Below are 15,467 nucleotides of genomic sequence, written 5' to 3' on the forward strand. Positions count from 1 at the left end.
AATCTCATTTGAATTATGCCATTAACACTGATTCAATACTAATAAGGGAATGAACTCTCTATGTTTTATTATAAAGAGAATTTAACAGCAAAGGCGAGGGTTCAAAATTGTGTTGTTTGTATACCAGTAGGGGGGCAAGCTAATTTAAATAGTGGAACATATCTTCCTCTTCCTGCTATTGATGGCAGGAACACCAGGTTTCAATGTGTTACCCTACAGGCTAATGCTTTAAGAAGGGCAGGGGGGGAAATGATGATTCTCTCCCTGTACCATTCCACCAACAGAGCTTCTGTGGAGGGAAACACGTTTCTAACTTAATCCTTTTCTTCATACAGCATGCTGCTTCTGGGAGATAATACAGATGAAACTAATGAAGCCCTTCTAAACACAGTTAACTCTTCAGATTGCAACTCCATCCCCATTAATCTTATTACAGAAGTCCTCCAAATGGTTTTGTTGACATCTTAATCCTGTAGGATTATTCTATATAGTTGCCTCAAAATGCACTAATAAAAAAAACCAACATAAACAAGCCAAGAGGTCAAAAAACATTCCCTCATTCCTTTTTCACTAGGCCTTATAAGCTTGTAGATGGTTTACGATGTTTGACGAATTATAATGGAAACAGAAGCTCATTCCAGTTAAAATTTTCAGGTTTTGTTCAACTAGTGGGACTTGGAAAAATACACACGCCCCTACCTGAAAAAGATGCTCACACAGGCATTATTTACACACTGCAAGATTATGCATATAAAGCAATCACGAAAAGAAGTGAATGAGAGTTCTGAGAACCTCTTTGAAAAACTCCTTCGGTCAGAAACACTTGTACCAAAATAATGATTTACATATGAAAAAGTCACAGCTAATCAAGACAAAATACAAAATAGAAGAAATGGTAATTGCTCAGAACTCCACTGTAGACTGCTGTGCTGTGGCACTGCTTCACCTCTGTTTCCTGTTGCCAGTCTCCAACATGCTTCACTCTTGGAAAAATTGTTTGGATGTTTTCAAAAAGCAAATAAACAAAAATAATTAGAAACATACTTTAACTTTTCTTTCTTGTTGGAAGAAATAACTAGGAGACAAGAGTATTTTAATTCAAATGGCATAAGGATAAAAAAAAAAATAATGGAAATGACAAATGAAAGATATTTTTGGTAAAATGCAAGCAGAATGGTTGTCAAAGTGACCACATTAATTGTACAGCTCACAAATTCAGATTTGTCCTTCTCATGAAGGAACCTGATCTGTTATTAATACAAATGTTTGGTAATCTGTTGATTGATGAAAGCAAAACAAGACTAGATGCAGCAAACATATTAGCATAGTGCTTCGTTCATAGACTGAACCTTTAGTTTTCAGCAGTGCCACTCAAGATATTAAACATCAGACCCTTTAGGCACTTGCAACTTCAGGCCATTAAATACTGAACTGTTCTGTTGATTTGACAAGAAACTAAGATGCAGATTTTGTTAGCTACTGTGTTACATTCAAATACAGTAAAACCTCAGTAATTCCCACAGCCAACAATTAATATTCCAAAACTGGAGTCCTTCCCTGTTTCTCTACAGAGATCAAACTGAGATCTGACATATGCAAAATAAAAGACAGAAGTGTTATGTAGGTGAAATATAGTCTCACTTTTTCTATAAATGAACACTTGCCAATCTGAAAAATTCTGTAATTTGTCAGGTATGTTTCAGCTATTAGTGAGAATTAGCAAGGTTTGATTGTACTCTAAATCCATTAAAGGACAAAGTCTTACCTCATCAGGACTAGGGATAATATTTACACTGACAACCTGATCACAAATAACAGATTCTGAATGTATTCTGTTCAAGCGACTCCTTAGTTCAGCATTCTGGTTGAGAGCCTTAAAATAAAAATTGCACATTTCATTTAAAATTAAAAAGTAAGCATTAAACAGAAAAAAAGAGAAAAAAAAATAGCTTCTTGCCAGCAAATTCCCAAGAAATCACAGAACCTCCTTTCTTCCGTTTTTAGAGAGACACCTATTTTGAGATGCTCTCTAACATAATTTAATCTTCTGGTTCATTTGCCTTCAGTGGTTTTCAGGAGGCAGGAGGGACAGATATTCTCCCACAATATATATTAACAGTGGCAGTTTGCTTTAATTCTTCAGGTAGCTCTTTGGCAGGTATACTGCTGGGTTATGTACATTATGGAAATGGGGAGTGAATGCAGCAAAAAAGAATGAGACTGCAGAATAACAAATGAGAACTACCTGCAAAATGCCCAAAGAGGCTATTCTTGGTTTACAACTACACGGCCCTTTCTGGACCAAAGTTATTAGCACTTAAGAGCCTGCAAAAGGATATTGCTTTATTTCCAGCAAAAACAACATATTTGCTGGTATCACTGGGTGTTTGCCCGTCCAGTTCCATCTGACGTATTTGCTTGTGTGTACCCATTTCAAACCACCGATCCATTGGAGCAGGGGTGTCAAACTCATTTTCACCAGGGGCCACATCAGCCTCGCTGTTGCCTTCAAAGGGCCAAACGTTAATTTATATACTACTTACTACTGTAAATTTATATACTACATCTATACAGTCCTAAAATTACATTTGGCCCTTTGAAGGCAACCATGAGGCTGATGTGCCCTGCTCCGTGAAAATGAGTTTGACACCTCTGCTTTAGAGTGTCACAAATACCAACAGAATTCAACTGGTCTCTGGTATCTGCTGACTTTTCTCCTTTTTTAAAGTCCAACCTCGATTATAAATTTGGGTGCATATATACATATTGCCTGTTATCTAGAAACACTCACATGCAAGATTCTGAAATCTAGAAAAAGTACGTTACATGAACTGACTTAACCCTAGTATAAACATATGCCCAGCACTGAGGATTATGTAAAAGAACGACAGACATACTGTTTTAATTGCAAATTACTGTTATAATGGAGTAAGAATCTTCTTCTGCCTCTCCATAGTGTAGACTCAGGAATAGATTGCATGAATGTACTGAAACAAAGTAGGACCAAAGTAAAATACATGAGCTTAAACTGTCAGTAAACAGTTTAAGTTACTCTATTTTGCTCTGTTCTGAAATGGTCTGGGCATGTTTACAGTTACCATCTACCAGGAAGCGAAGCTGATGACTAACAGCAGCCTGACAACAGCTTCTCAAACAGCTCAAACCTGGTCAGGAGACTGGTCAAACCCAGCCAAGTGACTAAGGTCAGATTTCCCGTTATCTCCCATTGAGACTATGAACTAATGTGTGACAGTGACTTTTAGACTGACACTGGAGGCCAGGAACAAGAAGAAAATAGGATCACCTGTTTCATACAAGTTGCTAATAAGTCTCCAAAGGTCTTAGTTAAATTTGCATGAATAACTAGAAATGGTTACCCTTGTCTCTTGTCCTTAATCTTTATTACAACACATAGTAAACCATCTGTGTAACGTGATATGCATCTACATTGTGCATCAGTTTTAATCTTACAGCAAATACCTCCAATTCAATAAGAATAACAGTGTATACACATTTGGGTGTATATATACACATTTGGGTGAAGTTCTGTTTGCTTTTAAACTTCTGCTCACATTTCTTGCAGATGCAGTACTCTACACTTCTTCAGAGTAAAAATCTTTACGTTTCCTTGACAATTAATTTAAAAAATTGATCTATTTTGCAACCTGAGGACTTATTGTTGTTTCATATCTTCTTCCCCACTAAAGCAAATGTCAATTTTTTCCTTTGGCTTAAGTGGGAGATGCTAGAGAGTTACAGGTGTGTATCTGAAAGTCCAATTTACCCATTATTATTCTGTAACCCATGATTCATTTTACAGTTAGAGACATGGATATATAAAACATATCTGAAAATATACAGTCAAAATTTAAAACCTAATTAGGAAGACAAGAATATCTCCTTGGCTGTACTGGAAACAGCTCCAGGATAGATATTTAGGATTTGTATTAAAAAAAATTTGATCCTTTTCCTTTATTTTGGAAAACCAAAACAGATAAATGCTTACAGAAATAAATTACATCCTTCACTTCCACATGCATGGAGCTTAAATCTATGTCATAACAGAACATATGTCACAGTTCCAGTCAAGAACTTGGCTTTTTCTTGGCTCCTTCTACCTCAGGAAATAGCCAAAATACAAAATAAATGGTGCATCTGGCAGGCTAGATGTGCTTGAAATCAAATCAAGAACATACCTGAGAGAGGGACTGTCTGAGGTGTGCTATTTGAGCATTGTGGCCTGTAAGATCCTGCTCTGACACAATCTGCTTAAGCTTCTCCTTCTCTATAGCTATGCTGTTAAAGGCAGACTTCAAAAGAGAATGCACTAAACAAAAAGGAAAAAAAAAAAAAAAGAAAATGCATGTTTTCTCAGCAACAGAACTGCACATTGACATCTATTACAATATTTCAGCAATACAGACAGTGAGATTTCCATCCCACAATTACGGAAATTTGAAACAAGGATCTGAACTGCAAGTAATCCACGGAAATTAAGTACAAACTCAGCCTGAGGTTGTAATGTGCATACCGTGTGTTCACACATATGTCATCTGAGCATATTCTTGGTGTCGAACATATGGAAACGTGCATATTTGAAAAACCTGTATCCAGTGTATGTTATCTTATTTCATTTTTGATTTTTTCTTTTCAGAGTAACGAAAAAAAAAAAAAAAAAATCAGGTCTCCTAAGACCTAATATTGCACCAGTAAAGAGGATTACTTGGGTTTTAAACAGTTTTTTGACATTTTTTTAAGACATCAGTCTCCTGTTTTTCCTATGTTATATAACAGATAGCAAACTGATAAAAAACCCTTTTAAAAATAGTATCCTTCAGTCTGCAGGACCATTAATTTATTGGCAATAAAATGGCATTTCTAAACTACATTCTAGAAATAAGCTCTTCTGTTGTTCTCACTGATGTAGAAAACATTGCATAAAAATGAATTGTACAACATTGTATGTAGTGGTGACATTCTGATTCATCTTCAGGGAAAAATAAAGCATTTTATTGAGGGAAAAAAAAAAAGTTTACAAATTCAGTCACATATTTACAAGATCCAGAAAGCAGTTGAGAAGACTTCTAAAAAAAACAAACTCCCTTATCAGACAGGGTTTACCTATCTCTTTATTCATGACATCCAGGGAAAATGTAAGATAACATGTCACCTTTATCTAAGTCACCTGACCAGCTAAAAATTCTTCCCCAAGATTTTCTAATGCAGTTGAACGCCCAGGCCATAGCTAAGTGAAGACAATAAGGAAACACAACAGAGAAGCACAATAAAGGAAAGGCTTGAAATTTCCAGTTACCTTTTTGTGCCATCAGGCAGAATTCTTCTTGAAGCTTCATGTACTCTGTAGAGCACTCCAGAGGGTCCGTTACGTGGCTTGGGGGAGTCTGGAACTCGATATCTGCACAAAGGTTGGGGTTGGATGAATGCAGTCGAACGGGTGACATTGTAGCACTGAAAGGGACCTACAGTGAGAAACAGCCAAGAAATATTGTATAAAGTGCAACCGACCTTTTGACTCTGTTGAAGCAAAATCCAACTTTCATCTGAAAACAGAAGACTTAGTTCACAGTGTGAAGAACATGGTAAGAGTGAACAGATAAGTTTTTATTCACCTAAATCTCAGCACAGCTGAAGCAGAAGAGGCTTGATTTTTTTTTTTCTCACAGAAACAGACAAAAGAAGGCCTAAATACATAGCTAGCAGCTAACAGTGGAGCATTTCAATTCTAAGATTTACAAAAATGGACCGTTTTCTAATGCTTAAAAGATGACTGGAAAATTGAACCATGACACATGCTGCTTCGTATTCAGACATTTGAAAATACATGTTGTATGACTCTGTTGTTACAACACCAACATTTGAAGTATGCAAGCTCCTCCACAGATCTAGAAATACAATATAATATTATCAAGTATATCATAGAAATGTTTCAAAACTACTTGTAAATCATGAGTTGAAACTCACTGTCCTGGCAACTATGAAGAAGGAAAAAGCATATTGTCTTTCTACAGTCTTTCTAACTAAACAAACCACCACCACAACCACCACACTCTGAACTCCACCTGATTTTCTTTTGAACTACATGATCCATAAATGCAAAGTGATACATTTTAGTAAGATGGAACAAACAATTTAGTTTATTATCTTTTCCACTTCTCTTTCTACACTTTCAGGTACAGTAATCAAACTATACATGCAAATCTTTATAAGTTATATACACATGTATCATGTATACTGAACATATGCGCTACATACGCAGTGTATGGCTACCATTGTTGTATATGTGATGTGTGTGTAAGCGTATGTTGTATTTTATTTTAATGTTACCATTTACATACATTTGTAAGAAATCAGGCCAAGAACCCAATTTTCAAATTTAAATGCAAAGGAAAGCCATGCAGAACCACATTTTGTTACTTAAATATTAAGCACTGTTAAATACACCGAACACATTAAATCTCACTTACTTCATTGTATTGATCAAATGTATAAATCTAGAATTTCTACACTGCAGCCCAATGTAATCACTCAAATATGAAAAATGGGGCCAAAATATAAAATGTTTCTGCCAAGGCATGATTAAGAGCAGCAGATAACATAAAAAGTCATATTACTAAGAATTCTTATCAACAGATAAGTTCTATACTACTGGTAGTATTTGAAATTGGTACCTTGATATTTGATTAGATCAGGGAACAGTTTTATCAATCCCTTCCTGTAAAAGTTGTCATCAATATATGTTTTATGTTTCTGACTCCAATGAAACCTTCAAAATCCTGTTGGATCTATTCATCACATCTCATTCCACTCACGAGCACATTCTGCAAAGTACCATTTTCCATCCTGTTCTTCCATTTCCAGATACATATAGCACATAAAATAAGAGCTCTATGGCACCTATTCAGTTTAAACTTTATTGTCTTCTCTCATGTATTTTGACTTACAGCTATATCAATAAAGTAGGTCTTTTTTAGTTGCCTCATTTTAGCCTCGTATGAGGAAGACTTCATTAGCAAGAGATGCAGAATAAATTCCTTCTGTTCGTACTGGATGTTTACCCCATTATCTTCTTCACAAGTACCGGACTGCCTCTCTCAACAGCCCCAAAAGACTAGGTTAATTGACTTGTGTGACTGAATGTAGGTTAATTTCAAGTTTCCTTCACAAAACCCTTTCACTTTTTAAATCAGAGAGCATATACCCAAGAAGTTTCTGACTGGGAGCACCACAAAGGTTCCATTGCTTCAGGTGGCTCCAGGAGGGCAGAGCAGGTGGCTCCACAACAGCAGTGTGTGCGGGGAGCACGCACCCAACCCTCCAGCCCATCCAGAAAGCAGGGAAAATCAAGGTGATTCCAGCTCTAATGCAGGAGCTTGAGGGAGAGCCCCCGCAGCCCCCCAGTGCCTGTGGTGATGGGGCAGGTGGCCCCAGCCTCATAGAGACCAGCAGAGCTGCAGGCAACCTGCCCACCCGTGGCAAGGGCTCCTTAGTCACTTTGTGACAAACCTCACTGAAGAGACCTACTTTCAATCCATCATTTCTGCCTCATATCTCAGCTGGCCAGGCTGAAAGGCAATGTTTCTACAGTGAGTTTTATACGAAAAATAACTTTTTAAAGCATGTCCTAGAAACAGCATTTACATGTTCTACCAATACTGTCACACTGCTTGTAGGAAATAAACATTCACATGACAGAGACAAGTAGCTGCTCTGCCAACTGCTTGAAATACAAGAACCAAAAATACTGAATTGTTGACTCACATGAACTCCCTTCATATGCACCTTTTAGAAAAGTTTCCAAGCTTCTTTCCACAACAGATGAAAAAAATCCACACTGAACATACCTTTTCATCCTGTTGAATAAGCAACAGTCCAAGAAACCCTGCCAATGTACTTCTCTTCCCCATTTTTCCTTTACTGCTGTGCTTTCTCTCTATAGCCAAGATGATTTGATTCTGACTTTATTACCCTTCTTTGCGGGTTGTTTTTGTTTCGAGGGGGTTTTGTTGCTGTTGTTTCTTTGTTTTTAATATTTAGCTTCTTTTTGCATGCATCACACTGGTTTCCCCCATACACACACTCTTCTAGACAGGACATCAGATGTACCTTGTCCTGACTCTCTGCTTTACAACAGGGGCATAACACCCACTCATCCATCACCTTCTTCAGATAAGTGTTCATGTAACAGGAACAGACTATTCCTGGTACGGTGGGTTGTAAGGAAAAGCTCCTCTTTCTGTGAAGCATTTACCTGATGTATTATAATTCCACATCCCTCAGTCTATACACACAGCTTCACTATCTGGAAGAGACGAGCACTTTGCTACACCAACCAGAAAGATCGGGCCATTGCCACAACCACAGCAACAGCTGCAGAGACATTTTGGTGCCTCTAGTTTTCTCTCCTCCTGTGCTCTTCCCAGCTCCTCCAAGACCTCTCTCAACAGGTCCTCAGTTCAGCTGCAGGTAACAACTCAGTGATTCCCTGGACTCCTACTGCTTTGCCATCGAGGTGCAGTGGTTTTTGCTCCACTGAAGCACTCCTTGGTAGAGCTCTGGCCAACACTGTGTAACTACCACGGAACCTGCTGGTCAGAGCCTCCCACCAACACTGCTCAGATACCTAAACTGAGAAGCAGGCTGATTTCTTTGCTAGGAAGGCAGATCAATGAGGTCGGAATGTCAATCAATTATTGAGCACAGAATTCACCATCAACTGATTACGGGAGATTAAATTTAGATTAGTTAATTTGGGAACCGAAGAAACACCGATTTCTCTCATGCTTTTTAGTAGGGCTGACAGTAACTGAGTTTTGTGGTTCAGGTAGCAGGAGCTCAAGGTATTCAGGCTTGAGCAGAAGCTATGTCTGATGGAAGGGATTTTAGCATTGTGCTGCAGCAGCAGACCCTGGAATACTTTAGCCCAGAGAAGACATTCACTGCTTGGGCTGGGTAAGCTGCACTGTGTCTTCCCACTGAGTACTAATCAGTTGATGGATTAATACTAATGCCTATATTGTGCATTCATAATTAAGTCCTTTCCTGATAAAGCAGCAGCCGAAGATATCCTTTTGATGTTAATTTGATTTCACAAACAGCACTTCACTCTACCAATTCCCAGCCCCTGTGTTGATTCCATAGCTCCAGATTTAGTGTCAAAGACTTAAAAAATTAGCAAAACTAAATACAGACACTAGAGGTAGTAATATGACTTTTTGAGATTGTGCAATGTAAACAGAAAGTGTCTCAAATTAAAAGGCTAACCTTATAATACTTCCAAAAAAAGGGGTGGGGGAAAAAAAAAAAAAAAAAAATCAGGAAATTTTATAATTCCATGGTCGGTTGCAACGAGTCTCCTTAGATCTCCTGTCTTGCTATAGACTGTCATGAGAATATTTTAACAAAATTTGATCATTTCTCTCCATTTTGTATAGTATATAGTAGAGTATGTCAAAGACATGTTCGAATAGTGCAGGGCCTGAGTCTAACCATCACTTGCACTTGCATAAAGGAGGAGGGACGTATACAATATAAACAGGCTCAGATTCACATTTATGGAATTTATTTGTGTCAGGCCTGACCACTTCCAAGAAACTCAGCTGCAAGTGGGTAGCATGGACACCTCCAAAAAGTGCAAGAAACATTTTCATGAGCTTATTACACATTCAAGTTACAAAGCTTCCCATCTTTAGAGCTATCCCTTGATTTTTAAATCCACTCACTGTTGTAGCCACTGCAGCTGCCAGTCTCTGCCGGCGTCGTGTTGTGCTGAACTGGCCCTTCGGTGCCGGCCCTTCCTGACAGTGAATGCAAGAAAAGAAGGAAGTAGAAAAAGAGAAGGGAAGGGGTGATGGGACACAGGAAGATGAAAGGTGATCAGAAAAGGGAGAGGGAGAGTCTTTAAGTGGATTTCAATTTTGTTAACTCTTATGGCCTACACATTCTGAGGACATATCATATGTTTTCAGTTGTGTATGCCAGAGACACAAAAAAGCTAGATACTTCACTCCAGGTGATCTGGACTGTAGTGCACTCACTAAAACTACCAAAAACCCCCCAAAATTCTGTTAACATTGCCATTCAGAGTCATAAGACAATTACGCAATAAGAAAACAAAAAGGATGCTATGGCATGGCAGAAAACACAAAACCCAAACGCTTTCTGGGGGTCACTTGACCATCTAGAAGATGAATTCTGAAAGAGATCACTTTGCATTAGTGGACGTGCATGAGCTGTGGTCATTGAAGATGCATGCATCTCCATGGTAAAACTTTTCAGTGTGTATGTTATAGTGAGCTTGCTTATGTAGACACTCCTGTGCACAGCTCTAGCATTTCTGTGTCCATCCTTGACATTTTTGTTCGTTTTCTCTACACACCACTTTTTTGAGTTCCAACTACTTCTCCTGTATGTTACTGAACTCTTGGCTTCCAAACCAATGCAAAAACTCAGATAAAGCAGCACAAATGAAAACTAAGTGTTACAGCTTCCTTTTCTGCATGCCTAACTTTTGGGCTCATCCTGCTTAATTTCACCTTTATTTCACTTTTATGAAAATTCATCACGGTACATTAAAGTCAAGCAAGTAATTGTCTAATGCAGAGGAACTCCACACCTATCATTAAAGTCCTTCTTTTTAATGTCTAACCAAAATGTCATTATTTTGAATCTTAAGGTTTTAGAAGACTAGAAAAGCCACCTTTCTGTTTTTAGAAAATAATTTTCAAACCCTTTACATTTCTCTTCCCCAATAGTTTCACCTATAGCCACTTCAGTATTTTTAAATCTATATACATTTTTACTTCTTCCGAAAGCACCATGGGCTCCATAAAAGCAACAATGGTATAGACTGGATACACGGACACCATGTTGTAGAACAGGATATTCTGATTCAATTATTAGCTGAAGTGTCTTGCTCCTGTAACATTCCCACTGGTAGGGATACTGCATCTGAGAATGGCCATACCCTTTATTCTGGCTGATGGTAGTGGTAGTGCTATTGACAGTGGGAGAATTGTCTAATGATCACAGTAAGAGAAGCCTTGCTTTGTAATATTTTCTAAAATTCTCACATTAAAAATCATGTACCTAACCTCTAAAATACAAACTTTGTTAAAGCAAAGAATGCATCATATGCATAATGTAAACCTCTTGGTGTTCTACAGAAGTATGCCTACCCTGTGAATAAGAGTTTGGAAGAATATTCTTGTTTAACTAGTAAGGACATATATGAATATCTATACATACAGATGGAGAGACATTCACAAATATATATATCTGCCTGCAAGATTTTGAATGCAGGTATACATTATTAAAATGGGAACAATAAGCTCTGCAGAACCATACACTCCCTTCAACACAATAGAAAGAGGTCACAATCTGAGTTACAATATAAATAAATACTTATGTAAGGGAAAAGGTAATAAGTCAGTCTTTGGGTTTGGTTTCCCTTCTGAGCTGAAAGCCTTAGTAGAGCAAGATGACTTTTCAGGTTGCTCTATACTATATAGTTCTCTATTAAACTAAAACAAACAAACAAACAAACAGTCTTGGCACTTCACAACTCTGAGCTTTTGAGGGAAATGAAATCAATGTTGGGTCATTTTATTGCTTTTCAGTAATATTTTTTTTTCTTCTTCTGAAGATCTTTAGATTGTCATGAGAATCACAAACTGATCTTTTACCCAAAGGGGAAAAACAAACAAACAATAAAAAAGACACACAAACACAAAACAAAAAACCCACCACAACTCAGGTTTTGTACAAAAGCATCATTTATAAAATTAATGAATACAGGTTAACTAATCTGTTGTTGCAAACAATTTTGGTAAGACTTTAAATAGGCTTTTTAAAAACAAAGTAAACCTCCTTCATAAAAGCAATCTTTCTTCAGAGAAACAGCCCATGTATTACTCTTGGATAAAGGCCTGTCAATTAAGCTGTTAACTCTAAACAATTTAGCATACTAAATCCCCAAACTTGCAAATGTACAGACACGCTACGCTCAATTTTACTTCAAGGAATAACCCCACTCTATTCACTGGCATTAGCTGTGTTAGCAAAGTCAACTGCATACAGAACTGGTATACCTAGTTGGTAAATACATAGTTCTAAGAAACAAAGCAAGCATCTTTTCTTACCAAAAAAAGTCTGTTTTAAACACATCATACACCTAGCAATCATATTGCAGAATGTGTTAGCAAGAATACAACAAAAGCTATCTTGTTAACAAAAATACTGGTAACAAGTACAATACAAAAGCTGGAGGGGAGAATTCTCTCCTTGCACCTTACATAGCAGATGCTGAGCTAGCAAAAATTACTCCCTTGTTCCACATTACTCATGAAAAAGACACCTATAGAGACAGAGTTCCCTAGTTTTTATGCTCCCTGGAAGGATGGCTCTCAACATCATACTACGAGAGGGTTTTTGATGGTAGGTAACAACTCCTCATTCTAAAATAAATAAGTGCAAGTACTTCAAATGGAATTAACAGTGCAACTAGCTTAAATTTAGTATGTTAGTATTACCATTATCCCCTAAAACTAATGAGATGTACGGAGGCATGGGGAAAGGAAAAGGTCCACAGAAGTTTTCTTAGTCAACCACTCAATAGCAAATCACATGTAGGCATCATGAAGAAACAATCACAAATTAGACAAAGTAATCCTCAGTAGTAGATGCCATGATAAAGAGTTCATAAAAAGTTAGAGTGGTCTTGAAAACGTGACCCATACGGAAGCCCAATGAAGCTATAAGGAACAGCTAACAGAAGAACAAAATGGGACTGTAAGATTAAAAAGCACCTAGGCATGGGAGGAAAGCCATGTTTTAGCAGAATGGCAACATGAGTAAATTAGGAATAACACAATGAGTCCGAGTGAGATCATCTTCCATAGACCACAGCTTTAGACAATTCATGGGGCAAGACAGCCCTTAGAAGAATAAACAATGTGTTGAGCCCATCAAACTAAGCAAGATAATGGAGCAGGAAAAGTTTCTCTTTCAACGCAAATTATTTTATAAATCAGTCATCAATAACTTCATGCTTTGCTCTAACAAAATAAGCTTTACATTTCCACCATTAAGCTTGCCAGGAGTTAATGCTGACCCAGGTTAGGCAGAGTTCATTATTGACCCAGGAGCGACAGGCCCATGCAGAGCAGTGCTATGCACACAAATGCTCTCAGGGGAACCTGCAAACTGACTGTATTTGAGAATTTCAGGAGCTGAGGCACAACTTCTGCCAAGCCACAAAAAGCAGTTTGGGAGTCAGGTGCCAAAATGATGGAAGCCCAGACCAATGCCAATTTGACCAAGTGCAGGCAACACAAGAACAGCTTGTGCTTCCTCATAACCCACCCTAGATCATCATGCATTGACTGCTTTTATCATTCTTTCATTGTTTTTGTGGTAAGGAATTTCTCTGAGACCATTGTGGCATAAAAGAAAAACATGAAGTGTTGATTCTCTCTCTTCATCGGCACCAATTACTTGCATCCATTTTCCTGATACTTTTATTTGCCTATGTTATTCAGCAGCAGGGAAACACAGTGATCCTTCAAATGCAGGTAAAAGGACATGACATCAACCACCAAAATTCCTTTGTTAATAAACCTTTTTAATCCTAACAGATGCTTCATTTTTCAACCTACTGTGATTTATCTAGTATAACAGATAGAAAAATCTCAATGGCTGCAATGAGAAAGCTGATGGAACTACCATTCCTTCTTTAAGATTATTAATCTTAAATGAGTCACAGAAAACTCCTTATTGTGGCTCTAGGAGACATACTAAAAGCTTTCAAAGTTTGCATTAATTTCAAGGCATCTAAATAGATCAAAAGCTGCTGACGTTTATTTATTCTGTAGCAGAAAGCAGAGTGGTGATTGTTAGTTCCTGAAGTTAGTTGAATATTGTCTTCATTACCAGATGCTCAATTAAAAAGATTAAGTTTTGGATTAGGACTCAAAACACACAACTACTTCTGACAAAACACTGTTAGACACCCTGGATCTAGCAGTAATATGAGTATATTATGCTTAGTTCTGTGCTTTTACTTTCCAGCTCTAAGGCAGGATGGCATAAATTCCTTCTTCATGTAATTTATTATTTAGTTTATTCAGTTTGTTCCCATAGTAGCCTTTTCCATTAGAGAAGGCCTATGAAAATACTTCTCACTGGTAACATCCTTAGTATAGGTCTTGACAAAGACAACTCGTGTGCTTAGTATTTCATTCATGTTTTCATGTTTCATTCATGTTTCATTCAGGTTTGAGATAGAACATCAGTACCCCCACGTGCTGTATGTACATTGCCTTTTTTGCACCTTAACTGATTAGTATTCAGATTCCAATCCTTTCCCTAGATGGCAACGTCTTCAAATGAATGAAAGTAAAATCAATACTTTTCTCACTAACTTCTCTAGGTTTTAAACAACAAACTGAGATTTCATTTACTTCATCAGGAAAACAGGAGACATTATGTTGACTTCCTAGTCTCAGCTAATATATCATTTCATGCTTAAAAGTTAATTTAAAAGTACAGTGAAAAGTAAAACATTGTGCATTCAGTACCTGAAGTTGAATTTTTGCATCTTTGCTGACACTTTTTGTTCTCCATCGTCTCGTGACCCGCTTGTCTTTCTTTGAAATATCTACACAGTTAGCCTACATTGCACAAATAGTTAAAAGCGACAAAGTACTATTAAGTTGACACAAGCAACACAGACAGTACAGCAAGTTAGTAGAGAATTGCAGCATTAGACATCTACAAATTAGAAAGTAAAGAGAAGAATGCCATTGCCAGGGCCTGCAACTACAGCAGTGACTAGCTGAAGCTACCCATACACTTCTATAAACGCATGGTATATTTAGCTCATTTAGCAAAACTACAGGTATACTTTCTTCATGACTGCACAATATTAAGGACCAGATCTTGAAATCCTCAAGGATTTCTGTTCTGGTACTACTCAGAGAAATATATATTTCACCTCTTCCTGAAATCAATGGTAAGTCTCATTACCTCATTGGAACTAGACCTCCCAGCACACCAGCATCACTGGGAGATTTGTCTACTCAAGGGGACTGAGTGAAAAAGGAAGAGAGTATTTAGAGTTTAGAATCCGCTGTCACTTTCTTATGGTCAAGAGCAAAACTCACCCTCAACTGCGAAACAGTCCAACCCTTGGGACCTTTGTACTATGCTCTCTTTTCTAGAGTATGCAACGTCATCTTTGAGGGTCTTTTGGTCTCCAGTCCTTAAAAGCTTAAAACGATATCTTACTCGGCACAACAAAAACTCCTTAAATACGATGCCAACATATACATATATTTCTATTGTAACAATTCTCAGTTTGCTTTGTAAATGACTTAATAATTTGATTTATCCTATTGAACTCAAATAATTATAGATCTTAATTATTTGTTTACACATGAAGCATTACTACG

At 37.5% G+C, this 15,467-nt stretch overlaps 1 protein-coding gene across 12 annotated transcripts in view; it reads right to left on the reverse strand.

The window, feature by feature from the left end:
* OSBPL6 (oxysterol binding protein like 6) overlaps positions 1–15,467 on the reverse strand; it is a 105,571-nt gene that overhangs the window by 21,748 nt on the left and 68,356 nt on the right. For 10 of the 12 annotated variants that reach the window (XR_010606364.1, XM_065637139.1, XM_065637143.1 and 7 more), the window contains 4 exons: positions 9,741–9,815; positions 5,315–5,480; positions 4,197–4,327; positions 1,766–1,873 (listed from right to left, as the gene is read on the reverse strand). Coding sequence is in view for 11 of the 12 variants with exons in the window: in XM_065637139.1 (XP_065493211.1) it covers positions 1,766–1,873; positions 4,197–4,327; positions 5,315–5,480; positions 9,741–9,815 (480 nt within the window). In the remaining variant the exon portion in view is untranslated. The remainder of the gene's footprint in view (positions 1–1,765; positions 1,874–4,196; positions 4,328–5,314; positions 5,481–9,740; positions 9,816–15,467) is intronic. The other 2 variants (XM_065637144.1, XM_065637145.1) reach the window with 2 other exon arrangements.

The sequence above is a fragment of the Caloenas nicobarica genome, chromosome 6 (assembly GCF_036013445.1).
Source record: "Caloenas nicobarica isolate bCalNic1 chromosome 6, bCalNic1.hap1, whole genome shotgun sequence".
Taxonomy (NCBI): domain Eukaryota; kingdom Metazoa; phylum Chordata; class Aves; order Columbiformes; family Columbidae; genus Caloenas; species Caloenas nicobarica.